We start from the raw sequence: 27,628 nt of genomic DNA, 5'->3' as shown, positions 1-27,628 counted from the left end.
CGGCTTTTCCAAAGCATGCTCCATTTTCCCAACAAATGAGGACCACTAATAGCTTCAAATTAGCGTATGTGCTGAGGGGGACTTCTCCCAGAGTATGGAAAGCATACTAATTGGGATGCAATTCAAAGTGTTGTGTATTGTCCAGGATGGATGTTCCTTGCACGGCAAATGTGCAATCTCCGTTTGAGGTATACACTCCTTACAGTGAATGTTTCCAGCCAGAAAGAACCCTCACCAGGTTTCCAGGATCAGCCATTCGACACAGGGACTGGATTGGCTTGCTCATGGATTTAGCAAAAGGAAAAACTTGGTACACTGTGGGTGTCTGCGAATATGGACTCTCCCCCTTGTGCTTCCAGCCTACACTTTAATTAAAACTACACAAGAACAACTGATGCCAGCTGTAGTCTACAGTACAGTGCAAGAGGACAAAGTATAAAGGATAATTTTCTTTATTTTTAAATATTAGTAACACTGCACAAAACAAAATAAAAAGTGGTACTTAAGTGACAGAAAATGGTACTCAGTCTTATTTCGTATTAACCATAATTTAAATACCCTAACAGAGTTCATGTATGGTTATATGTTTGCATAGGGTTACACTGGGTAACGTAAGCATTTGAAGCTAAACCGTTCAGATACCAGAGACATCAGAATTTGTTACACCAAACCATGCTAGAATGCAGCCTTGATGTTTCTGTTTGGCTTCTTCCTGACACCAATGCGTGCATTCCTTGATCTTTTAAATGTTAGCATGAGTGAGTTTCTCCAGGAACTGTGGACTTTCAATATTGCCAGGTTTAAGTCTGTTACATCAACAACATATTGATTGGCAAGAGGAAGACAAAACGAAACAAACCCATAAGCTGCTAACTCCTACCCGGAGGTTAAAAAGAGGAGGCAACATACTGACAAGAAACATGCAGGTAAACACTTAAGGCAACAGAAGGGCTCTGTACAAATAAAAGGTTAAGAGAAGCGATGTGTCATGCACATGAGACAAGTATGGGAAGCAAGGAAGTAATCTTGCCAGAAAATATATATTTCTTTTAAACTGAAGACATGTTTTCAAGCTAAAAAAATTAGTTCTGCAATAAAACCAATGCAAAATGCTTTCGTACGTAAAGGTGTAAGTTCCTTGTAGACTCGCTGAAGTCATATATGGATGTTGAAAAAATGTTTTGTTATCTCAAACCTACTCAGCAGAAACAAAAAGCAGTTTCAAAGTAGCACTTAGATCATTTGTCTCTAGGTTCTGAAAATAAACTTTTAAAATAAGGAATGATTTCACCAAATGATTCATCGGGAGTCAACTAAGCTTAAGGAAATCAGTAGGAGTGCTTACAGGAGACCATCATTACACTTAGCTTCTTAAAATCAGAGGATATAACTTCATGATACAATTTAAAAATGAAGGAACATCTTAAAAGCAGGGACAAACCTTCACTGCCCAGCTTGGAGAAAAAAAACAACCATAAAAGTCACTTGCATAAATTGCACTATAAGAGCTCATGTCTCCATCCCATTCCCAATGACATGAACGAATAGCACTCTTCTTCCAGCATGCCTGATGTTGATGCTAGAGTGACCAAACAAACAGGCATTTGCACAACCCTTTATATCCTGCAAGACAAATAAACAAACACTAGACTAGAGTCATTTTAGTCCCAGGGAAGGAAGAGGTAAGAAATTCTGCAACATTTTCCAATCTTCAAACGTAACACACTTCCAACAAAGATCAGCCTCACTCAAATTCCCTAACCTGGCTGGCAAGAAAGCCACTCTGTGAAACTAAAAAGAATAACATAGTGCAATTTTAGTACAGTTTTAAACATGAGTCACTTCCTTGCTAGCAGTGTGAACAATCAAAAAATATACACAAGAAGAGGTGTGCTCAAATGTAACATTAAATCGTCATTATTATAAAGGTATTGGCATAGCAGAGAAGTCCATTTTAGTAACTCCCTTTGGTTGACTTCTTCTTCTTCTGTTCCTCTCTCTGCTTCTGCTTCCTCCTCTTGCTGCCTTCCTTGTATCCTGAGGAAACATGGCTTGTAAAACACTATTCACAGCATTCATGGACTATTCCTTCTAGCAAAAGCACGTTCTCTGAATGGTTTAAGGAATCTTAAAGAAAAGGTCTGGCTTTCTAAGGTGGTTTTTAAATTATCATTTCTACTATATCCCCAGTTCTACTATATCCCTTACATAGGACAGAAAGAAAACACTATCAATCTCCGAAGTCTGAAAAGATCTGGAGAACTTTCAAAAGATTTCAAAGCCATTCAGGAAAAGCTTCAATATTAGAGCACATGCAAAACCAGAACAATTTTCAGAATGGAAGCAATAAATAAGACTTACACAGCAGGAACTATTTAACTACTGGCATTTCCTGCTCACAGTAGTAGTCACAAGTTACCACGATATTTACATTTCCACTTTAAGACTAGGGAATGCCAAGAGTCCTGAGTAAATAAGAAGATGCTCAGTGTTTACCACTCCACATTTTATATATGGGTCATCAGCCTACTCATGCTTTACTATGCACCATAGGTTATATTCTACTGCAACTGCAACGGTGCATGGAAGCATCGAGTTCAAGTAATAATTATTTGCTACATGTTCAGTAGGCACAAGCTTCCAGCCATGTGATCACCATCCTCATGTGTTTTTCCCCGCCCCCCCCACAAAGATGTGTGAAAATCAGTTTGTGCTCTGCATCATGCCCTTTCCTCCAAACCTGCAGTAAAACACAACTTACTAGCAGACCTGCATGGCCAGCAAACGGTGCAGAACCCACGCATCTACCCAAGTGCACTTACAAATCTCAACTCAAAGCTAGCAAACATTTCCCTCAGATAATCATTCTGTGATGCTTTGAAATAGCTGGAAGGATCTTTTAGCTCAGCGGTGCTCTGCCACTAGGAATTGGCACAGTCCGGTGAACGGGGCCAGCACAGAGCGGAGGACCCCTGCAAGCTGGGAGCAAGGACCTCGCATCACAGGAACGGCCCAGGAAGGGCACAGCTCGGCCTGTCTGGAAATCTCTTACTTTCCTCCATTCTCCCTGCAGGCAGGCAAAACGACCCTGAGGAAGCTGTGTCACCATCGCACCTGGTTCTCCACCAATTTAGCACCAATAGCGAAATAAAGACGGGAAAAGTGGGAAGAGGAAGGGGCGGGAGGTCAGAGGAGTATGAAGCCACGTGGTGGCTGAAGTTGGCTCCTAATAGAGCTCCTCCCGGGCGCGATCAGGGCTGTTGTGCCCGCAGCAGAACTGCAGGTCTTCGGTTTAAGACTTGGGGAGAACCACAAGATGGTCTTTGGGCTAAAATCACTTTAAGACATTATCAAAAGCCTGTGCACTGGAGGAAATACACTCCCTTGTAGCAAGGAAAACTGTTCCTAGGTTATCATTCTAGCTCCTATGCTGTATCAACAGCATGACTTCATCTTTCGCAATCATCTGAGTCAAGAAGCAGGATATTTATTTAGAAGTTCTGCCATGAGCAATTAGCCTGCGCAAAGTTAGAGTGGAAACCTGTTTTATTGTTTAAGGAAGAGAAAAACAGGCACTGCTTTGCAGAATTGCAGATGACGCTGTTTTCCCTGCACCCTGCCACCCTCCTGAGCTACAACCCCCTCCCTAGGGTCACCGCATGAACATCTCCTAACTAAGAACCCCATCCATGAAGTTTACTTCAGTGTCAGCCCCTCGGTCACCTATACATTGTCAAAAAGAGGATCCCTTGGCATTTAATTTGCTGCTGTTAAGGCACAAATCCTGGAAGGGGTCAGACATCTCTTTGCTTTCCCACAAAGGCCCACGGAGGCGGAAGAGACGTGCTGACTCTTGAGAATCAGTCATCCAAGGGCTGTTATTCAAAGGATTCTTCCCTTTACTTGAGGGGAAAACCAGCATCATATCAGCTGATCAGAACTACTTCATGTAACAACTATGAAACATTAACACAGATATTTGGGAAAGGATCATTAAACCCTAACAGGTTATTAGTTTCATGATTTTATCATTTTTCATTCTCAAAACACCGTCAGTATTTCTAAAAGGCTTCCACATACACGTATGATAGCATTTGATACTGCTGTTTTATATCATAATACTTTCTTGTTTTCAACAGTCCATTTTCCTCAAATGTAACTCTTCCCTAAAAATACTGTGAGTTGATGTAAATTATGACTTGAAATTAATGCCACATAATTCATTGTCTTAAAAATCAAATAACTCAAATATTAAAATATGTGGTATGAAGATATTTAGGCATTTGACAACACCGTCTCCTACTAGCCTCCAGAATGATAAGGGGAAAAAGTGGAAATCTTTCAAGTGTTATCACTGACACACAGAAACAGATTTGCCAGAGGAGGAGATAACACACAAATACAGAGTATTCCTCAAGAGAAAACTGCCATGTCTTTTCTGTTTTGAGCCTGCTGTGATATATAATTTCACTCTCAACCGTTTCCTTTTCTACCCCAGCTAAGAAGAAAGGACAGGTCAAATTTTGTCTGTCTGCTAGCTCCAGCGATGCTACGCTGGGTGATAACAGCCAAAAACCTGATCCAAACAAGCGAAGCAGCTCCTAACAAAAATAAAAATTGCACACTAAAGACGTAACCCTTTGGTGTGTATTTCACTTGAATACTCCAACCAACACTAATTAAAAGCATATTTACCTGCCTTGATTACAAGGCTAGCCGCAAAGTCAGGAGAGAACAAAATCTGAATTAGAAAGCAGAAGCCCCATTACTATTTGACTCATTTGCAGCGAACCTGCATCCTGACGAGCCGTCAGCGTCACAAAGCAGTCACAGAAACTTCCCACAGTTGGTGCCTGGCTCAACTGGCTTCAGCCAAACAATTCTGACCTCAGAGAAGGGCTTGTTCAAATTTCCACCCTCAGAAGCATGGTTAGCCACCTAAACCCTAGAAACACACTACAGGGTGGAGGGAGAACAGGCTGCTGAGAGCTTCCCCAAGCTTTGACATTGGGAAAACAGAATCACTCAAATACAGATGGTTATCACCCTAACTTGGTATGTCCTTGCTTTTGTCAGTTGCCAGGAGCAGAGACAGATGAAGCAAGAAGCCACAGCATTTGGAGTTACACCTGGTTTATGACCTGGAAAATTCTTGTCTAAAACAAACAGCATTAGCTGACCCACTCCATCCGTTTCATCCCCTTCTCTTCTACTTCCAGAAGAACCATAAAGAGCACAAAAGCTATTCCAGCTTTCGTAAAGCTGCTGATGACTGAAACCAACTTCCAGCAACACTCAGTAGCAACTCCCTCAAGCACTCAGCAAGGACCAAAACAAATTGGGAAGCCTCCCTGCTGCGTCTCTGACTTTATTTCTGTGTTTCTAGTTCTCTGCCATCTGCACCTCCCAAAGTCACAGGTTTGTTCAGCCACTGACTACAAAACTCGTCATGTTCTTGGGCAGCAACTGTAAGGGAGGTGTGCACATTGAGTGACTGATCCAAAGGGACAAGTGTCCTGGGCAAAACACTCCCACCCAACCCATCTGTGGTATCCCACTTCTTCCTGCCCTGTCTGACATCTGCCTGCTCTACCAGGATGCTGAGAGCAGCCGCGGCTCTGCTCCACCTTCTCCTGCCAGCACAGGAGAGCACAGGACTCAGCAGAAGGAAACAAGGTCAGTCATGACCGACGATTAATGTGCAGCACTGCTGCTTCTTGACCCACTTTAATCGCTAATAAAGGCCGTGGCCTGATTTTTGTGGATCTCCTGCAAGGGTGAAGACTTTGGAGGAACCTCCTTTCAGGCTGTGAAGCGCTGAGGTAGAGGGTGGGAGGGATTCATGCTTTGTGCTCAAGTTCCAGAGAAAATGGTTTTCAAGACCTACTAACTTTTTGCTAAGATTGCAGCCAGTCTTTTGCCCTCCTTGAAGCCATGGAAGCCGTCACGGCTCCAGCATCCACACAGAGCTCTAACAGGGCAGCGGGGCATGCACAGCCTGGGTTCTGTAGTGCGCTTTGTAATTTTCTGCTCTTAGAAATAGCTCTCTTCAAAGGTAGCTAGCTTACTTCTGAGTTGCAGCCACCATCTGTTATTTTAGACTGAACACGCTTGCATATACCATTATTAAAATTCACCCAGGATCACAGCTTCAGTATAATTTCACGTGTGTGACTCAATTTCCAATTACAGCTTTACGCTACACTTTCACATTCCCTCCTTTCAGCCCAAGCCACTGCCCAACACACCACAACCTGACCTACTAATTCTCTCACCACATCCACAGCTCCTGCCCATGCCACAGAGCATCACAGGGAGAGAACCTGCCTTTACGTAAAGACCTGAGGTGACAAAACATCCCACCCTGTCTAGGTATGCCAATCTGCTATTTAATTATCCGCACTGTTAAATCCAAGGGGCGAGTTCTCCAGTTTCACTGGCCAACCCAGTGATGTAATTCCAACTTTGATGTTTTAGGGGACTGAAAAGCTTTACCAACTTACCGGGGCTTTCCTTCATGCTTGCTCATCATACTATTTTCATTACCAATTCTGCCTAGAATTGCTACAAGAACATACCAAGCCAGATACAACCTGCTTGCCTGCTATTAATTAAGGTAATACTGTTACTGAATAGAGTCCAAGGTTTTACTCCCACATGGCAAGCAAAAGCTTGCAAGGCAATGCAGCCTTGGAAGCCCTTCCATGTGCAACCCAGCTACCTTCTATGGGAAGCAAATGGGTAGCGGGATGCTCTTAGACTAGCAGCCAAAAACCCATGTGTGAAGGCAGCTCTGGCTAAGCCAGGGAGCAACCAGCCAGCCTCCAAATCCACCAGCCAATCTTCCCACCCTCTGCCTGCAGAAGAGTATGGCTTTCCCCCCACCCCACTCACATGCCGTTACAGCCGGGGGATGCGGAGCAAAGGGAGAGCAAACTCCCTCCCATCTCCACACCTCCAGCATTCCTTACATATTAGATTTCCACAGAAAACAGTGGCTTTGCTTTCCTTTCTCTTTCCATTACATGCCCAAATACATGTGAGGGAATTATAAAGTAATTAGTTTGGACAACCAAGCATATCGATTTTACTAGTTAGTAAAGCGTAATTCAGGAAACCATATGGTGGTAAAAAGAACAGAGACTGCATTAAAGATGAAATAACACACAAATAGCTCAACTTTCCAGCAGCAGAATCCATGCCAGGAAAGGATCCAGATTAGTTAAGCTAGTTCTTTTAAAGTGGTTTCCTCTTCAGGGATGCCAGTGGATGAAAATGCAGCAAAAATGAATTATTAATGTTGTAAGTTTTAGGTGAATGCAAGCTATTTCATTCAAAAGGAAAAGCAAACCTTGCAATATTCTCTTCCAAATAACGATCTTTTGTATCGTGTATTTTTCAGTATTTTAACAATTAAACATTTCAACCATCCTTGCTAGGTAAAGGTCAAAAACTCGAATCTGGAGCAGCTGTTTTTTAGGGGTAGTTACCATGGCCTCTACCATGAATGGCTGCAACTCCCAGGTCTCTGCTGGCATTAACACCACTTTGACACAGCTTGGATACCACCAGGCAGCCATACATCATCCTATCAGGGAGCACATTACTTGCAGTATCTGAAATCTTATTAAAAAATAACTTGTTTGGAGCTAGAGAACTGTTTGAGATATGCAGTGACTTCAGAGCACAAGAGGTGACATTTTATTCTAAAAGGCCATTACGAAACCGAGAACAGCAGGAAACACAGAGCAATTTATACTAAAACACAAAGTGTCAATATGGAGAATCAAATTAAACTCCAATTTTTTTATTAAATGCCCACTGTAATGACTGGAAATCCTGGCTAAGGAGAGGATTCATCTCACCTCTGGGTATTGGTTGCCTTGGGCACTAGAGAGAGATGGCCACTTCCAGAGGGATTCCAACCACACAGTCAAGATGAAACCTATCCCTTCTCCTTCATTTCAGTTTGCTACAGACTTACAAATTAAAACATTCCCACTCTTAGAGCTGGGAAAAGAAAAACATATCGCTGCAGGTGAATCATTAATGACTTGAGGATTTGCTTGAGATGCTCTACCCAGGACAACATCTCAAACTGCCACGCGGTCTCGCTGCCCAGGGCCACATGCCAACGGTGGCAAAAGGGTCTGATTCGAGGTGGAACGGCGCCCAGCTTAAGGCCATTGAACTTCACTATTTTCCACTGAATTGAGTGGGCTTTGGACCAAGGCAAAAAAAGATGCTGCGCTTTCCCAATGCTGGCCCATGGAAGCACAGCAGCTGTTGCAGTGATCAATGAGAAGCCAAACGGGAGCAAGTAAGCGTTCTGTGTAATCACAGAGCTGCGCCGGTGAAGCTGCTTGCTGGGCAAGGCAGTTGGCAGAGGTGAACACCCAAGAAGAGCGGCATCACTGACAGGGGCTCGCGCACAAGCTTCCCAGGGAGAGATTAAGACACTCACGTAGGTTTGTATGACTGACTCGACCTGTCCTTCAGCAGCCTTGTCCATCAGAGGAAAAGTAGGCAAAATATTTAAAGCAACAGTAAAACCTTAGTCTTACTGCAATCAAGTTTTCACCCTGAATCTTTTATGGCAACTCACAATCTACTGGTAGGAGACAGGATTTTGTGATTGTGCAAATAACTCTGGAAATTCATTTCTCTGGAAACTCATTTTAATTGCAAACCTGTGCGCCTTGGAGCATAAATAGTTTCACAGCAAAAAGTCTTAAGCAATCTTAAAAATTGCTCCAAAAATTGCAAGGTGCCTGTCAAACTCAGATGCTCTTTGGAAACCATTACCAAAGGATTGTTATGACTGTAGAGGACCTCATGTCTCCAAATGCGGAGCCAAGGTTTTGTTTTGCCAGCTGCGGACACCAGAGACAAAACCTCCATCCCCTGCATAGGAGATATCAGGACATCAGTCCCGAGGTTACATTCAGGCTTCTGTAGAGAAATATTAAACTTTTTAAAGAAAAGATCCAATTTAGCCATCCCTAAAGAAACAAAACTTCCAACAACTGATCAGGAAGACATTTATCTGAGTGTTTCTATTTTTTCAAGCTGTCATCCTACATGATCTCTTTAGGTCTTCCGTACAGAAGAGTGTTAGATTTAAAGGCTCATAAACACAGCAGAAGTTGGTACAGCACTGGGAGCATTCAAGCGCATGTTTTGGGGTAGGATGCATGTTTTTCATGCACTGTGTTTACCCCGAGGAGCCTCATGCGCTCACACTTCCCAGCACCTCACCTAATTCAGCACTACTGAGAAGAGCCCTTGGTTTGGGCATCCACGTAGAAAGGCATCCTCACGTTTCAGAAAAACCTGTCCCGGCAGTCCTGGATGACCTTTTGACCACAGGTTCCAATTAAATCAAGTAGTTATGAGGACTCTGTTGTCCAAGATAGCCTCTGGACTATAGTGCCGAAACATTACAGACAGGAAATATATCAAAGGACTAATTACTTCCAAAAATAACCAGGACAATTGCCACTCTTCTGCATTAGCCTGAACAGTCTCAGCCTTCTCCTCTATTAGGATTTAGGCACCTAAAATAGCAGCTTCCAGAAATAGTATCAAGTTGCCGAACTTCTCCTTCAACAAGGAAGCCGCGTACAATTTAAATAAATGAATGTTCCAAGTACTGTGATGAGTTAATCTCTAAAAGGCCTTCACTTTTAAGAACAAAGATCACAGGCACTCCAGCAGCGTAACAGTATTTGCCCTGGATCCTTGAATATCCCAGGGCATTTGTGAATCTACACTAAATTGAAGAGCAGAGCAAACGCAGGACTAAGGCACACAAGCTGCTACTGATTATTTACCAGGGAGCTAACATTAAGTCAACACACAGCAACAACCTCTTGCTTGGCTCTTTGGTTTTGGCTTTTGACTAGCTGACGGATCCTTTTCTGCGCATTTCTCATCAACATGCTTGTGCACACCTGATAAATAAAAAGGGGTCTCCAAGCTGCTTGTAACCCGGCTTCTATCTTGTTCTTCCACCTCATCGCTATTATAATGATAGGCATATCTGGGGGAACTGGCAGGCTTGTGAGGCTTCAGCAGGCGCGGGTTGGTGGGCTGGAAAGGCAGGGCGTGTTGTCCTCTCCGTCTGCACTCCTCAGCAAAGGCTTCTTCATCTGCCTCACCTGAAACAGCAAAGAGTGCAAGAGAAGTGAGCTGCACCCAAAATGCTTACACGTCGCCTGAACAAAACTCAAAACTAGGCTGGAAACGGGGAGTCACAGAACTACTGCCTCGGCTGTGGTTAGCTCAGACAGTCCTGTCTACCTGCCCACCCGGGGAGCGGCTGGAGCAGAAAGCTCCATCAGTGGCTTCTCACCACACTGAAGCCACCCAAAAAAGTCAGCTAGATATGACAGCTCAGGGGCCACCGTCTCCTTTTTCCCAAAGGCAGGGTGAGCAAGCTGAGCCCACGGCCCTGGATGATATTTCTGTCCTGTGCAGAGCACGTCATCTCATCCCACCTCAGCCAGACTATCTTGCCTAGGAAGGGTTGGCCCAGCTCAAGGAACAGCTATCGGGAAAGAAGGGAGAAATATCTAAGCTGGCTACAAGGATGGTGGGAGAAAACCAAAGCCAACGTGGGTTCAGAGGGGCTGGATGCTGGACATCCACAGCTGGAAGAATGGTACAGAAGTGTGAAGGATCACATGGAGATGGGAAATTGGGCTGAAGATGTAAGAGGTAAGCACAGTCCAGGGGGCAAGGCAGGCACACGCAGCAAAGGCGAATGAACGCAATGGAAACAAAACCCCAATGTTTGCAAAAATTAACATGAACAATGAGGTACCCCAGTCATACTCATGCTGTTTTGCAGATGACACTTTCCTTTGCTGCACGAAACTGTAACAGTACCAATGCTGCAAAGTAGAGAAATCAGCTACCGTAACACAAAAAAACCAAGCAAAAACCACACATCAAAAAGCAAACAGTAAGGTAACAAATAAAGAGGTCAACCAAAGACAATCAACAGGGAAAATAAGAAAGAAAATAAAAGAAAAAAAAAAAGAGAGAGAAGAAAGGTGTGTACAACATTTGTGTCTTGAAGGCTTTTTAAAGTTTCATTAATTCAATTACTTAAGTACTTTTAATAGAGCTGATGAAATACAGCGTCATTTTATTTGCATCAAAAGTGGTGTGTCACATTCTGGAAGTTTTTCCTGGGATGTGCCCGGCATCAGCTGCTTAGGGAGGGGTGCGTGCTCCCAGCTAATGCGTGTGCTCTTAGTTCATGGCTGGAAAATGCTTTGAAGATGGAAAAAGCACCAACGTATGCAGTAAGGAGCAAGAACAGTAATACCCACTTTGTTGTGTGCACCAAGCCACTGACACTTTCAAACAGAACAGGCTGCATTGTCTTTACCTTGTAATCGTACATGGGGAGATGCTTCTGAGGGCATAAGGAAAAGGAGGCAAGGTTTGTTTAAAAAGTCATTTCACAGCATGATGCGGCACCTGAGGCCTCGCAGAAGAGGACTCCAAGATGTGCCTCGCGTCACACCACCGCACGTCAGAGCACCTGATGTGCATGGGCAGCACGCAGAGGACCCTTATTCCTGGGTGGTTAAACGCCCATTCCCACCCTCCAAACACTCACACTGTTTTACCCCGGAGTCTCCTGCGTTTCCAAAGGCACAAGCAAACAAGACAAAAACCCAAGTGATGGTACCACCAAGGATTTCTGCAATAAGACACCACCTGACTGCATCATACCAGTGTAAACTCTGGATGTGTGGTTCTTCTTGCAGTAGGAGGGGGCTGGCAGGACAGCTTCCCCTCCCACACACACAGGGTACAGTGCTTCAGCTATGGGAGGTGGTAGGCAAGGAAAAGCTCGGAAAACACCACATACAAAATAGCTGTCATTTCCCATAAGAGGCTACGGGATTCTACACACTATACAAACAGCACTGAAGCATGTATCAGCCTGGTGGTATTATCATATCAACCGGGTCTATGGAGATAAGCCTATAAAGTGCCTGGAGTTTAAAAAAAAACAAAAACAAAAACAAAACCAAAAAAAAAAAAACAAAACAGAACAAAAAAAAACATAGGAAACACACATACACCAGTTGCACATACAAAAACCAGTCAAGAGAGTTCACTTCCTAACAAATTATAGCACACCAGAAACAGGCGATCCCTCCCCTCCATGGAAACACAAACCGCATGGCTTTCTTTTTGATGTGCAAAGTCTGGCTTGATGCAGATTTAGAATCTATATTGGCCACCAGATGCAGGAATAAGGAATGTTCTGAGGCCATTCTCAAAGCTCTGTGTCTGTGTGTGCGCATCGCGGAGACAACCTGATCAGACGCACTAACACAATACAGTGAAGTATCAAACCAGATGCTCTACGCACACCCCAATAAATTACTCCTAACTACATTAGCAATCAATCTTGACAATTTTAGTCTAATTCAGCCAGTGTGAAAGGAACTGTTTAAGACTGGAAGAAATCACAATAACCCTGCTCCTGCCTAGTGATGTACCCACCGCATCGCTGGGTGCTGGCCCTCTTGCACCCTAATGCCTCCTCGATCTGCTGCTTGCAGCGCACGGTGCTGCAGAGCTCCCTGGCTCTGGCAGCTGAGCAGTGCCACCAGCCCCACACCACTGAGCACATAACGAAGCCGCAGAAAGACCTTCCAGCAAGCACTCACTGCTTGAGTCCAGCTTAAAATAAAATACAAAACCATTAAAGACATTCCATACTCCAGACTTCCCAATTAAATCAACTGCAGTCTAAAGATGAGGCAGGAGAGCCTGTTCTGCTTTATCAAATCCCATGAACGCTGCTCTCTAGAGCTGGTTTTAGCCTTCAGCTCCTGACGGTATGAGCACAGCTCTGACTTTGGAAAATGATGATACCTGCCTGTTACACACCTCCTGCAAGTTTTGGGACAAAGTCCTTACAACTATGCTGCTTTTAGTCCATGAAAAGTTGAAAAGTCACGATACGTCTTCTCCAGGGCTTTGTCTGGGGTATCCCACACCTGCAGCTCTTCCGCAAACAGCTCAAAGCAAGAACTGTCCCCTCTTCCAGCAGGGTTCATAGTTCAATTGCTCCATCAAGGACAATACATCGGGGAGCGGGCGGGAACAAAACAAAAAAACAAACCAACATAGAGACAATTCCTGTAATACCTGTTTCTCTTCCCCTCAAAACCAATCCAAAACCAACCCCCACAGATGGGCCTCGCACTGCACCATCGCACTGGCTGCAGGTGCTGCACCAGCCCAAGGCAGCCAGGAGAGCCCTGGCTGTGCTCGGTGCCGCTGGCTCGCCCGTGCCCGCCACCTGCTCCGCCAGCACCGCCTGAGACTGGACCAGCAGCTCCTGCTCGGGGTTTATCTCTGCAACACAGCTGTGGCTGCAGTGCAGGAGGAGGCAGGTGACTAAGGGAATCAGTATGGAACGTCCAGTGATACACAAATGGTGAAAGGGCTGTTTGCAAACTTGTTCAAACCCACCGCCTGCCCCAAAAGTGGTGACAACCTGTGCTAAAACCTCGAGCACAGCTCCTCGGTATTGGACCTGGGGAACCAGCATCCCTTTGGAAGTTTGTCTTCAGCCCTTCCTCAGAAGCTCCCTAACTTTGTCACTAAGGATTTGAAAGCAGCGTTTTTGCTAAGCGGAGCTGACCTGTGTTGTATGGCAAGAAAATTCCCTATCCGGCTGCCACTGGCATCACTCTGCTGTTTGGGGCGAAAGCACCAGCACACCGGAGGGGCCCACAAAACACAATACAGTGGCAACTAAGTCAAATGCTTTATTTACTTTGATTAAACTATGAAGTTACACAGTTTATCTCCAGAAGAACAATTTATGTTTTCTACTTCTGGGCAGCCCATGCCTGCCTCCATCTGTCCTTCACTCCACAGCAGAGCCCTAGGGGGGATGCAGAGCTGCTCCCCGCCACTACACAGGCAGCACATTTTGCAGCTATACCATAGATTCATAGCATGGTTTGGGTTGGAAGGGACCTTCAAATGTTGTCTAGCCCAACCCCTCTGCAGTGAATAGGGACATCTTCAAATAGATCAGGTTGCTCAACGCCCCATCAGCCTGGACCTCGAACATTTCCAGGGATGGGACATCAACAACCTCTCCCGGCAACCTGTTTCAGTGTGTCACCACTCTCATCGTAAAAAATTTCTTCCTTGTATCTAGTCTGAATCTATCCTCTTTTAGTTTTAAACCAATCCACCTTCTTTCAGTTGAAACCCATTACCCCTTGTCCTATTGCTACTAAAAAGTCTGTCCCCATCTTTCTTATAAGCCCCACTTAAATACTGAAAGGATTAAATCCACCTCGATCACCCAACAGTCACTCCATTTTCCACCTCCCCCAAAGAAAAGACAATGTTTAGTTCAACAAATAGACCCCAACAAATCATCCAAACTTCTTCCCCTTTATGAGTTGCAGGAGAGCAGGATGGCACCACAAATTAGTTAAATGTTGTAACATCACATCAGCTGTGATTCAATGTTGAAACTACGACAGTGCTATGCATGGTATGAGCCATCAGATCGTTCCTCTGATCATCTTATCTTTAGCACACCTTGCAAAGCACCACAAATGTGTAATGTGCATCAACTCTTTTCTCATGTTCCTCTTATTTTAACATATTTTAAACGTTCGAGTCAGACTCTGAATAAAACTAGCTGTACCAATTGCAAACTGTGAGAATTTGCAAAGAATTTACTCCGGGAAAGGCCAGCCACACAGGGCATCACCACCCAGTGCCTGAACATTGCTGGGGCTTTATCAGCGGTGACATTTGTCCTGGAAATGGCTTTCAGGAAGACAGCTGGTGTGGAGGGGGGGGGTCCATAGCCGAGTTCAGAGCTGGAATATCCACTGGAGAAGCAACTTTCAGGGGTACTCCAGCCCTTGGTTCTCCCCCATGGCTCCTTCTTGCCGCCTCCCACACCTCCAAGCCAGCACACCCATGTGAGAGCCTGAGCAGCCGTGCTGCGAACCCAGGCAGGGGGCTGACCCAGGTTAAAAATAACACTCCCTTTTGCAAGCTTATTTTTAACCCAGCTCAGTGCCTGGATCCAGGTCATCGTGCAGCTGCCCCAGCTGGGGCAGGGAAGGGGACAATTATTGGGGCTGTTGGAATCTGCATCCAGATTACAGTGTTAAGCAAAAGGTCTTATGGTGCTAATGCAAATAATAATTAAAAACCTTGCAGTTATTTCACTTGCAAAACTAGTTCAGAGAAGTTACATTTCTAAGGGCTAATGCTGAAAATGAGGATTCAGCATTACTAGTAACATTTAAAAACAGTAATTTAAAGTCTGGTTTTCTGGTGCACCAGGTTCTCCCAAACGAAAAGCAGCTTCTGGGGAAAAAGAAATCCAACGTGAGCTGTAGCATCCTACAGAGTTGCATTAGGATAAAAACCTGCGTTCTGTTGCAAGCAAGAAGGGCTGAAAAACAGTTTCTCACAGCAAAGCGCTGCTGTGGGAAAGGGGAAAATCTGGCTCCTTTAACCTGTAATGAGCCAGCAGAGGGCAACATTGCCTGGCGCGAGGGGCACGAGGCGCCCCAGCCGCTTCAGCCGGCGATACAGCGATTTTGCACGTCCAAGGCAAACCGCGAGTACAATGCTTGGACTAGCCGGGTGCTTTAGGGGAGCCGCCAGCTACACCGAGGGGTCCGTGTGTGCTCCTGGAAAACGGAGATAACACACAGGAATTAAACCGCTAAGAGGGAGGATATTCCGGGCCAGGTGGGACAGGTGAGTCCCAGAGCACTTCGCACAAAAGCAGCCCTGCACAGGCTAGCATTATTATTGTGTTACATGTAAGTAACATCCCTGTACATCCTGGAATCGAACCGAAATCATACCAGGAATCAGCAGTAATTAATGGCAGGATAGTAATTAACAGAAACATGCTGAACCAACCGGGGCAAACATCCTGAGAACGTCAAACCACTGATTTACACTTGCCGTGTCACTTCCCGCACAAAAGGAAGCGGAGCCTTTGTGGTTCCCACACAGAGCCCTGCTGCTTGCATGGTATTTTCTTGCACACCCAACCAAAAAAAAAGAAAAAATATATATATATACATACACATATATAATCAGGACTTGCCCTGTATTAAGAAACAGCAAGTAGGCACACCGGTTTGCTCAGTCCAAAGGAAGACTTCCCCAAGGCTGCAACCACCACACAGCCCTCCCTGCAACCAGCACCAGCAGATCCAGCCAGTGGGGGATGTCTGGCTTTATCTAATGGCACGAGAGTGCTCCCAGCTAAGCTCCAGCCAGCCAGTTGTGGAAGGACAGCTTGCAGGAAACTTACTCCATTCAAATCTTTCTTGCATGATGGCCAGCAAAGCGTCCTTCTAATATTTTAAGACTTTAAAGTTAAGAGGTTATGTATTTTCTGACGCTTAGCGCAGGACACTATTGCTGCTTCTAGAGAAGACTCAACTGGAAGTCTGATGTTAGTCTGAACTGCTACCAATGCTGACTGACAACTGAACAAGAGTGCAAAAGAAAAAAAAAAAAAAAAAAAAAAAGCTTTGCTTGACTTTTTTCCCCCCTTCTATTACAAGGGCTTGGAATTTCCCCTGCGCCTACAGAGGGCACCGGAGTTTCTGATGACTCAACTACACCCGCTGCTGCACTGGAGTGCTGAGCTGTGACTGCAGGAGCAACCCCAAGAGAAAGAACAAACATCCCCATTTAAATACATTCATCTGAAGCAGGCAGCGCTACAATCTTCATAACCTATTGATAAGGCTTCGGTACGAATAAACTTTTCTGCTGTTACAGCAGCTCCAGTACTGATGTTTACCTTAGCAGAAGATACCAGGGTTCTTCTGGTATCCAACATCCAACATTTGCTGGGAAATCTCGTACTTCAGAGAAGCCCACTGGATGCACGAATTTATTTCATGGAAATGACCCATCTACAGGCCAGGATTACCCTGGGCTGAAAAATTCTGGAGATTAACTGGTTCTTTTGTTTCTTCTCTTAAAAGCTCCGTACCCAATATATTATAGCACAGAGAAGACATCAGGAGACCAAGTAACTCTACTAAAACATATAAGAAGAGGTCTAATTCACGGGATGAACTTGAAAGTTGTGTTCAGAAAGTTGTCGAACCATCACAGTTTCTTTTAATTTCTGTTGGGAACGAGGGATGCTCATTATAAGATACCAAGCCCAGGGTATTTTCCAAAACCACATGCGCACACGCACACCCCCCTCCTGAAATTGTAGGCAAGACACTTAGCCAAGAAAATACTCCCTCACCATTACTGGAGGCTATGTTGAGCAAGTTCTTCTGATTAATTGTTCTTAAACTTGTTTCCAAATACCAGGAAACACGAATACTGCAGCGCTTAACAGCAGGAGCTATAAAACCCACTTTCAGCCTGTGCTCTCTTGGGTTTGTCAGACTCGACAGAAACCGAAATTTGCATCAGGTCCTCTTTGAAAAATGTCGCTGAGTTTGACAGTGACAGCCTTACAAAAAAGAAAAAAAAGAATCTCCCTCTTGCTGTTTGATGTGATACTTATGAGAAAAAGCAGCCATTTTAAAGTCTACTGAGAAAAAAAATGCAAGTAGTCTTGAAAGCCGAAAGAGCCTGAAATCACTCAGAAACTATCCAGGGAATGCCGGAGCAGCTGCCCCATCTGCACCACCGCTTCTGGGGCAGAGCTTGTGAAAACCATAACGGGAATTTATTTCAACACTGAAGTTTATCAGCTAAAGCACAGGATGAAGGACAACATTTTGAGCCATCTCACAAAAATTAGTGGCTTTCACCAATTACTAGCAATTATTTTTCTTCTGGAACAACTGATACTGAGAACATGAGGAGATTCAGGGTTTCCTCTGGCACAGCGAACCCAATCTGTGCCCAAGACATCCCTCCTGCAAAATGCTCGGAAAGACTTGGCCGAAGTGGTGCCCGGAGCGCTCAGCTGGTCAGAGCCTGAAGGCTCGAGCCGTGCCCTCCGCAGGACCGCTGCCGTGTCCCCCCTCACCCCTGCCCATCCCACACCCTGCGCGGGCTCCCACCGCCTGCCCTGCCGTCACCCCCGCACCGTGGTGGTCAAGTCCAGGGAACTGACGGAAAACAAAGGGGGTGGGATTTGGGAGAAAGGAGCAAGTCTGATGGAGCAGCTCTGGCAGTGCTATTTCTGGCCCAGGACAGCCGCGGCTGCAGCACATCCAGTATCCAGGACAGGGCTGGGCTCATACATTTTGCTGAACACACCTCTGCCCTTCTGGCTTTAAAAGCTGGCAATGGACTTGCTCCTTTTTGCCCTCATATCCAGCGGCTCCTGTTCCCACCCAGCCCGCAGCCCTGTGGCACAGGGCAGGGGAGGGAAGGACCCCCAAGTGGGTCACTCACCCTCCCCACCCCACAGCAGGCTCCATCAGAAAGCTCAGCCTTTTGATGATTTTCTTTTTTTTCTAGCCATCTGGGTTTTACCTACCACCCCCACACATGCCCAAGAACCCCATTATATCCTGCATTCATGCCCAGCGTGTACCAACACGAATCCTGTATTCCCAGCGCATCAAGCTACTCAAAGCACCAGTATTTTGCCACGAAGATACCCCAATCTGCAACCAACTGGGAAAATTATCGGAGTCCACACCATATGCTAACTACAGCAGTGCTGCAAACAGGTACTTTAAAGGGGACGCCATCATGCTGTTCTGAGCGGCTAACGGGGACTGATGGCTAAAGCCATTCCTGTCTGACCATATGGGGTGGCTCAGAGCTCTGCAGCCTGATGTATGGACAGGGCAGTTGCCGAGAGCCTGGATTTACCTCCTCGCTGCCAACTTACTCATTGGAAGATCTTTTAAAGCCCAATGAATGGTCCCACATTAACTGTGAGGCCAGAGAGAAGTGATGGCTGAGCGCATCCAGACTTCTGCAGTTACATTTTGTTTCTGTTGAAGCACGCCAGGGCATCCGTACCGATGACGCCAACGGCTCTCATCTTAAAGATCTGGGATGTGGGAAATGCAAGTGACAGGAGGTAACGTGAATCCCCACGTTTCCAGCAAGCAGAGAGATAACCCCATTTGCATGCTGCTGCCGCTCAAAATGAATTTTATTAATTTTAAAAGACTTTCCCACACAGGGATCTTTTATTCATTTCTGCATGAATTTTGAAAGGAAGCAAAGAACGAGGAACAAGCTTCACAGCTTGAGATATATAAATACAAATTAGCAAGATTTCAAGCTCAGTTTGAAAAAATGGACCAAATTTTTCAACAGCAATTGAGGTTACTTAAAAGATGAGGCTTTCTACACTTTTCAGGGTCATGTCAGATCTCTGTCACAGCTTCCTGTAGGCCCCGTGGTGAGGCACCATGCTGCAGTGCTGCCCACCAGACCCCCTTACAAAGTCACACCAGGGGCTCACGCTCCTGGGGCTTCTCTCCCCAGCACACTCCCTACACAACATATAGGTGAGAAGGGGCTCAGATCACTGTAACTGTCTCCCTCTTTTACATGGCCCTTCTTCCTCCAGAACCGGTTTTACTAAGATCAAAATACTTGATTTGGTCCAATATTCAGAGGTTTTTCTTGTCTCACCTGTATTTCAACCTCAGGCAAAAATCCCTGCAGGTTTCACCTCCACCATGAGGAAGCCTTACAGCTCATTTCTGCCTTTGAAATTGGTTTTGAAGTGCAAACCAAAATTCTATTGAGAAAAAAAAAAAAAGACAACCACCAGCTCCTCACAACACAACTCAACATACTCAACACTAGAGGAAAATAAGTAAATAAAAAATCCACAGCACAACTACATGCAGCCCGGCCAGGTCCTCCACTGCGCGCCCAGGCACAAGCTGCCTTCCACTGGGGTTTCCTCTCGTGCCCGAGCAAAGCCCCACGGACCTTCCCACCTCTCACACTCGTGCTCCAGAACCTCCCAGTGCCAGACAAAACAGCCCCTTCACTGCCCCTGAAGTCAAAATTTGCTTCTTGCCTTCAACTCTCGTCGGCGTCGCCACCACCAGATCAAGCAAAATTGGGCTACTCATTAGAAAACTCCTCAGACAGCGAGCAGAGGGAATGTGCTCTTCCACAACGAACAGATCTTATCGCTGCTAAAAACCGAGTGAAAGCATCAAGATGTCATCTTACATTTCCATTAGTAGCCCTCACTAAAAAGAGCATCTCCAGAGCAGTTATGAGCAAGCCCTATTTTGCAAATTCTACAGCTTTGTTACACATTTTGTCATTATTATCAGCTTTAAATCAATCTTCAAAACCTTAATGTACGGCAAACCCAGATTACCATAAGAGAAAAAAAGTTATATATATATATTATTTTTTTATATATATATATATAAAAAAAGCAAAAAGCCATGCAGTTAAATTTAAAAAGAAAAGAATCCCATGAGTGACTTCAGAAAAATGTGATGAATGACTTCCCCAGCTGTTTTGTCAACACTACCATAGTAATTTGGCAAAAGCACAAAATCACCAAGTTTATATTTTCACCAAATGGCTATTAGCGCTGTTGAAAACTCACAGACACAAGGCAGGAAGAGCAAGCTCCATGTTTATATTGCATCGTCCACGCTGTTTGTAAGCTCTCATCTTTTCTGGTTAATCGTTCGGAAAATATTCTCCTTCTACTCTGAGCCTTAAATATGACACTGTTTCACATACTAATTACCAAAAAAAGGATACGTGCCCTCTCCAATTATACCCCAAAACGTGTAATTCATTCCTCATCCATCCCTGCATTACCAGGACTGGGGTGGGCAGATTCCAGCTCCCACTGCCTGCACACATCCCTGATTTACAGAGCTCCAAAGACCTTAATCTTTTAATTGCCCCAAAAATGACACGGGCTCATAGTAACAGGACAACTCCCTCTTCTCACAGCTCAGTAGGTTTCAAAGTGCTTTATGAACCTGCACCACAAAACCCAATCCTATTTTTGACATCTTCCCCACAAGAACAATAAGCTGTTAGCTGGCATTCGGTTCCATAATATTGACACGCTAATGACAAGTCTGAATTTTAAAAAGTAGCGTTTCAAGCTGACATTCAGTATTAATTTTGACTAAATACTGTATTTCGTTAGGAACCTGTACAATGGCCTTACAGGGGCCATACCTCCCAAGCTGCTCCACTTTTTGTTGTTTGGCACCTCCAATCCATCAGGGAACTCTCAGTTTCCACACACACTCTTTCCCACCCACAGTCAAGCTCATCAGCCTGTGTCTTAAAACCCACCATAGCTTAGGAACACAGGTGATTTCTCAAATCCAAGACATATCAATAACTAAATATTTATACATGCAAACATGCACACACGTATACGTACATACATATATTTATACACACAGAAAGAAATTGCTCCATGTATTCTGCTCAAATTGAGGTTCTGACTAAACTAACCAATGGAGAGCACAGAAATTTAAATGTTCTCAATTAAAAAAAAACAAAACACCAAACCAGACACATGACTAGCATCCAACAATAACAATACTTACAATTATCTTTTGTGCCTGGGAACAGTATCGTCAGTTTATACGTTCCTTCTGCAGAGATCCACTGGGAACAGGGAATGTTTTACCCAGAGAGCTTTGTGAGTTTTGGAAATAGAACGAGAGTTTGAAGAGCAGCATTAGTACCTGCTTGGTGTACCCAGTGTGGCCATGCATCCCCTGGGAAGGCCACCCCAGAGCTGCCCATGCCCGGAGCGATGGCTGTTCCCATCCTATGTTGCTGCACTGGCACCACCCCACCTTCTCCTCTTGTAACACACCTCCGAGGTGGGATGAAGCACTAAGGACAACAACCACCATTTCCAACCACAATTTCTGGGGCCAAAGCAAAAAAAGGGGAGACCAGTATTTAAGAGCTACCACAAAGGCAGAGAAACTGGAGAACACCAGAAGGGAGTAAAAAGCACCCAAATGCCCACCAGCTCTGGCTGGAGAGGTGGATGCACCTGTGGAAGGGATGGGCCCACCAAAACTACACAACAGGACAACTCAACACCTGAAGTTGCCGTAACGAGCTTCTGCTCAAAATCACCCGGCGTACAGACATCCCCGCACCTCCTGTAATTCTGCAACGGCAGCCAAAAGCTTTTCCAAATATTCAAGTGACCATTTGTCAACAGACTCATTATACCATGGTACAAATATTTGAAACACTTCAAAAACAAATCATCAAAACTGCAGAGGTTTGAACTGTTTAACTACAAAGACAATTCTGTACTACCAGCAGCCTGAAGTGCAGGAGCCAGCAAAGCTACTCCACCTCCCCCTGGAACACCAGCAAACTCAAAATCTTCTCAGAAACACTTGCCAAGAGGTTTTACTAAGTTTGAAGATGTCAAACTTCATTTACCCTACAGCATTCCTCCTCGGCCTTCTAAGATCATTTATTGCTCCCTTCACAGGGTTGAGAGTGTCCTGCAGTCAGCACTGTGAAATCGAAAGGAAACCTAGAACAGACGCACAATGAGTAAAACTGATGTTCACTTCACGTTTGTTATCATGCAAGTCAGCAACTGCCATAAAAAGGCCCAGACTTTGCACTTTTGAGAGCATTTCTTCACTTTCCAAATAAAATTCTGACCTTGCCTGAACTCCCGGTATTGGATACAGCCTGGTACCTCCTGCAGGAAAAAAAGATCTCGTTACAGTAACTCTTAAAAATACTAAATTAAAGAATTAACAACTGTTATTCTAAAGACATTTGCTTACTCAAACTGAACAGTAGACTGGAAATAAAATTACAGCAGGCAAGGCAATCAGGTCACCTTCCAGGAGGTGGAATCCGTTTGCAAAAGCCTTCAAAACACTAAAACCACGCTGGTGTGACACTGACACACCGGACACAGTTCAGCCAGGACCTCGGAGTGCCCATCTCCATCCCAACTTCAGCCGAAAATCTCAAAGGCCTATATTTTAAAGGAAGATTAGCCAAAACTGTCACAAAAAGAAGAAAACTGGAGAGGCTTTGACCTCTGCTAGCAACGTACCGTCTAACCCACATCACAAGTTGCTCGCTTGGCTCCGTGCCACTTACAGGTCCACACTCACGACGAGAGACACCGATAAATTGGGAAATTCTGCTGCCACACACAGAGAACACAACAATGAGCTGAACCTGGAGCCCGGCATGAACAAAGTATTGACTTTTTGTTTCAGGAGAAGCCAGGAGGCATTACGGTAAGATCTCCCTGTCAAACAGCTCTCATAGAAAAAGGCTTTCCACTGCTGGAAACTGTTCTGTCCAGAGAAAGAAGCACCTCCCCTGCAACACGGCACAAAGCACTGGCATGCACGTGGCTTCGTGATTTGTTCTACAAAAAGGGTTACCAGGGATGCAGTCGTCGTCTCTATAAACATTTCGGGAGCAAAGCGCACAGAGCAAGTGCTAGAGGAGAGCGAAGACTGGAAACCACATCAGAGCAATCAATTAATCTTACGTTCTTGATTTTGTTCATCAAGAAGAGCAGGGAGCTTAAACACCTGTGTCTTCTTAGAAAAACGTTTTATTTCCTTGAGTTGAGCTTCTTGTTTTAAGGAGTGATTACAAGAATCATCATCTTGATTATTCACTGCATTAGAAAGCACTTAAAATTCACCTTCTGTTCTACACTCTTCAAGACAGTTATATTTGTTAATAAAGTATTAATGGCTACAGAACTGCTGTGACTAGGATTCAGGAAAGATCACTCAACTTTCTCTAAATCTTTCACACACGACTATCTTCCAGTTCTTCTGGGCTAGTACTTTCAAGATGGATCAAAACGAAGACAACACCAACGTTTCAGAAATACTTTGGACATTACTCAGACAGCCCCCCTGGCAACAGGCACTGCCAGTTCCATACCGTGTAGTAGTAGCTAGCAATGATATAACACATCAAAAATATGAATATGCATAGTAAAGTACGCATAATTTTTTTTTTACTTAACAGCAGCAAAACCAATCATCTGCTTTGTCTTTTTACCCGATTCTCTAGAGAAATCGTCCGTGTTTTGCCTAAGAACACCTGGTGATGTCTCTTCCAGCAATGTAAGATGACTCGAGCCGTACAGCGAACGGAATTGCATTTCCTAACTCTGAAACAGGTTTCACGCGGGATGCAACTCAAAAACGTTGAATCTATTTGGAAAATACGGATAAAAGGGATGCAATTCTTTTGCTTTGACAAGTTACAGCTCTGATACATTTAAAAGCAAGTAGTTCAGAAGTGGTTTACTGCTAACGAGCAGTCACCACACACAAGGTGTACACTGGCTGTCACACTCTGCCAACCACAGAAAGATTGATGCCCGAGACTTCTTTGAAGGCAGAGAAGGGCAGAGCAGTACAGCACACACACTTCTCTGCTCTTCCATTAACAAGTTTCCTTGTCCCTGCAGCTGGCTGTGTCTATACTGGTGGAGGTGTCCTCCCCGACTCTGCTCTCAGTTTTTACCGTTTGTACAGAAAGGAGACTTCTCCACAACAGCTATTTTAAGGGCTGAATATTTAGATCTCATAATATGGTTAACTTTGACCACAGGAGAACTAAGACTTAGTTCTTCTGGAGTTCCAGCAATCTCCAAGCAGGATACCTTCCTCAGAAAATGAGGAAGGACCGCAGAGGTATCAGAACTTTGCCATAGAAGAGTTTACATTTTGGTTTTGTTCCAAACTATGTTTGATGGTTATATGGCCCAAATGCTACTGAATTATGATTCCAGGAATTTGCCTTTCCTCAAGCTTCTCTTCAAAAAAAACTGATTAACAAATGCAGCTCTGGGTATATACCAAACCCAAGTAAGTGTCCACGGAGTGTATTTTTCATGCACGTAAGCCCCGTAGGAGATGCTTCTCTGCCTGTTCCCTGTAGAAGTACTTTTCTGACATATTGCAGTCTTAGGCGCTCAGCACACTACCACAGACGACCCAAATAACAAAAAGCCAGCTTTCTTCATCATAGTCACTCAAAATTCAAAACATGCATATTGCTATCCACATAAGATTTAACATGCACTAAAACCAAAAACTTCCCATTGTTAAAATGTTTAAGAAAATCAATAGTTCCCTCTGCCAAATGAATCATTGTCACAACATTACATTTTAACAAGAGACCTCCTAATCTTCATCTCAGGAGCTGAAATTAGGCGCTCTCGAGCTCTGCAATCTGTTGTTGGTGAGAAGACAAGAGATGTACAAGGGCTCACCATAATGCACATTTCAAATCAAATTCCCTGGAGACAGTCATCATGGCCCTCAGCCTGGCTCCTCATCATCACTAAACACCCGGTTTGTCCACTACCCTAAAGCAACTACTTACCTTAACAGATCCAGAATGTCTTCTGCCACATGGAGTCCCCTCTCGGCACCTACACATCCCAAACTGGACACTTCAGGGCGATAGTCATCAGGCAACAGTATCTGTGCCCTAGATGCATGCGTTGCCTCCTCTCTTCCCAGCTCCCCAGCTTCCCCAGAACCTCCCGACAGGCAAGACGGCCCCTGCACGCAGCCTCAACCATCCCCCAAACTCCTTCATCGTGAAAGCACCCCCCAGTCTCACAACCACAGCAAGAGAACGTGTCATGCGCGTTAACGTTAACACGTTAGGAGAGGGAGGGGAGAAGCCAAGATACAAACTATGAGAAAAGCCTGAAGGCACACGGCACCCTATGCTGCATCCCGATCTGCGCCCCAGGCTCCCAAGTTTCCGCTACTTCTTTGTAAAGCTCAAACACTCGCTTCTCACCAAACCGTATTTTTCAGAAAGCTCGTCTTTTAAGACATTTGAAGGCTGGAGAAACGACTTCTCTTGGCAGGTTCTTCCAACAGTGAATCACCCATGTGCTGAACATGTATGTTTATCTTCTCAATTGGAAATGTCTAGCCTTATACAAATGTTTATACCCTTCTTCCAAACAAGGCGACCTTTAATATGCGCAGTTTTATCTTACCAGTGTACACATTTGTTTGCAATCAAACTGGAGTTTGGCACACCACCCTCAGGCTGCAGAAGCACCTTCCTTGTTTGCGCTGGGTGAAGAGGCGACACAGGCAAACACCCACTGCTTTTGCACTCATGCAGTAACTGGTGAGCACAATTTCCTGAGAAAGGCCAAGGCCAAACAAGGAAAAAAGTCCTTGAGATTTATGTCAACAGCACAGAACAGGCTGTGTTGGTTTCCTGCTTCTCCCTTACTGGTTTCATGCCCTGCAAATTACACTGAGAAGCAGCACTGTGCCTGTCAAGGATGTTAAGAGTTGCCTTTCTTCTTGGGGCTACAACACCCAGCCCCAGAAAAGATGGAAACAGCGCTAGAGGTATTTAACAAAAAATAAACTTTTGGTGGTTGTCCTCAGAAGGTGAATCTTCCCAAGAGAAAAATCCTCCACCTCTTCGCACTCAGTCAGGAGCTCAAAGACTGAGGGCAGGAGGTCTGTGAATGCTACTCATGCTTGCAGGCAGTGCCAGACACACCCAGAGCAGCTTTAAGGGAATTTCTCCTGAACGTCCCGCTCCCAGTTTGTACTGAAGAGCTGAATAATGCCCTTTCATTACTGAAGTGCAGTACACTTGGTGATAAGGACCTGACCATATTTCCCATAAGCAGCCAGTAGTAAGAAATGTATACATCAAGATTAGCAGACTAATTCTGGGAGGTGTCTGAGTGACTGACTACTTAACAGAGCATGTCCGAGTAAATTAGAAGTACCGGGGTGCCTTCTGATGAGAGGCAGTGTTGTTACGGAAAACCTGGCCAGAGTCCTCTGACCACAAAAGACTTTGTCCTCTGACTCTGGCTAAGAGAGACTGGAGGAAAGGCTGAACCTTGGCTGTCTGAGTCTTCTCCATTTTCCTCCAGAAATACTTTCACAGACAAGTCCAAAGCAGTTCTAAAACACGCACAGTCTAGCTGCGTTTGGGAAAGGAACGAGGGAGACTGACACTACAGAATACAGCCTTTCACAAAAGCAAGACACAGTACTCCGCTGCTGAGCTAGACAAATACCACTGCAGGATGACAAATTCACGTTTAGTTTCTGTAAAAGGCAGCCTCCAACTACATGCCTAGGAAAAATGTTTGCCAGGGGTGCCTATGGTGACAGTTACGCAAACGTGTGATAAATAAGCAAGTTCATCTTAATCTATGTATTGGTTACAAAGATTAACACAGACACGGCGTGTATTCCTGAGAAGAAACCCAAGACTGCTGGAGCTGCCCAGCTTCCCCACCAGATGTGTCAAACCCTCTGCAGGCTCATGATTTGTTTTCCCAGGTAAACTCCCCTCCTGGGCCAAAATTCAATCAAGCCTGTGACTGCAAACAAGAGAGAAGAATCCTAATCCAGAGCTGCTGCTTTGCATCTTTAGCTCTCTTAGTAACTGCTTCAAGCAACTCCGTTACAGACACTGCCAAAATAATTCTCTCTCCCAGCCATCAGGAATAGGTGTTCCACAATGTGAATTCTATGACCACTCACCCAGGCTGGTTGCCTCTCCCATACTAGTAACTCATGCAAATAAATTTACAAATGAGAAACAATCCAGAAGATTTCATATCTGATTTTTATCAGTCAATCAAAGGAGG

General features: G+C 44.8%; 1 protein-coding gene across 5 annotated transcripts in view; it reads right to left on the bottom strand.

Moving 5' to 3' along the window:
• Positions 1–433: 433 nt before the first annotated feature.
• The window catches only part of DNAJB6 (DnaJ heat shock protein family (Hsp40) member B6), a 59,412-nt gene continuing 32,217 nt past the window's right edge, over positions 434–27,628 (bottom strand). For 2 of the 5 annotated variants that reach the window (XM_037383150.1, XM_037383147.1), the window contains exon 9: positions 437–10,160. In XM_037383150.1, coding sequence (XP_037239047.1) covers positions 9,847–10,160 — 314 coding nt within the window. In that variant the 3' untranslated portion in view covers positions 437–9,846. Of the gene's footprint in view, positions 10,161–11,398; positions 11,423–25,993; positions 26,145–27,628 lie in introns of all 5 variants that reach the window. The other 3 variants (XM_037383149.1, XM_037383151.1, XM_037383152.1) reach the window with 3 other exon arrangements.

This window comes from Falco rusticolus, chromosome 4 (genome assembly GCF_015220075.1).
Source record: "Falco rusticolus isolate bFalRus1 chromosome 4, bFalRus1.pri, whole genome shotgun sequence".
Taxonomy (NCBI): domain Eukaryota; kingdom Metazoa; phylum Chordata; class Aves; order Falconiformes; family Falconidae; genus Falco; species Falco rusticolus.
This window is presented reverse-complemented; position numbering and strand designations above follow the sequence as displayed.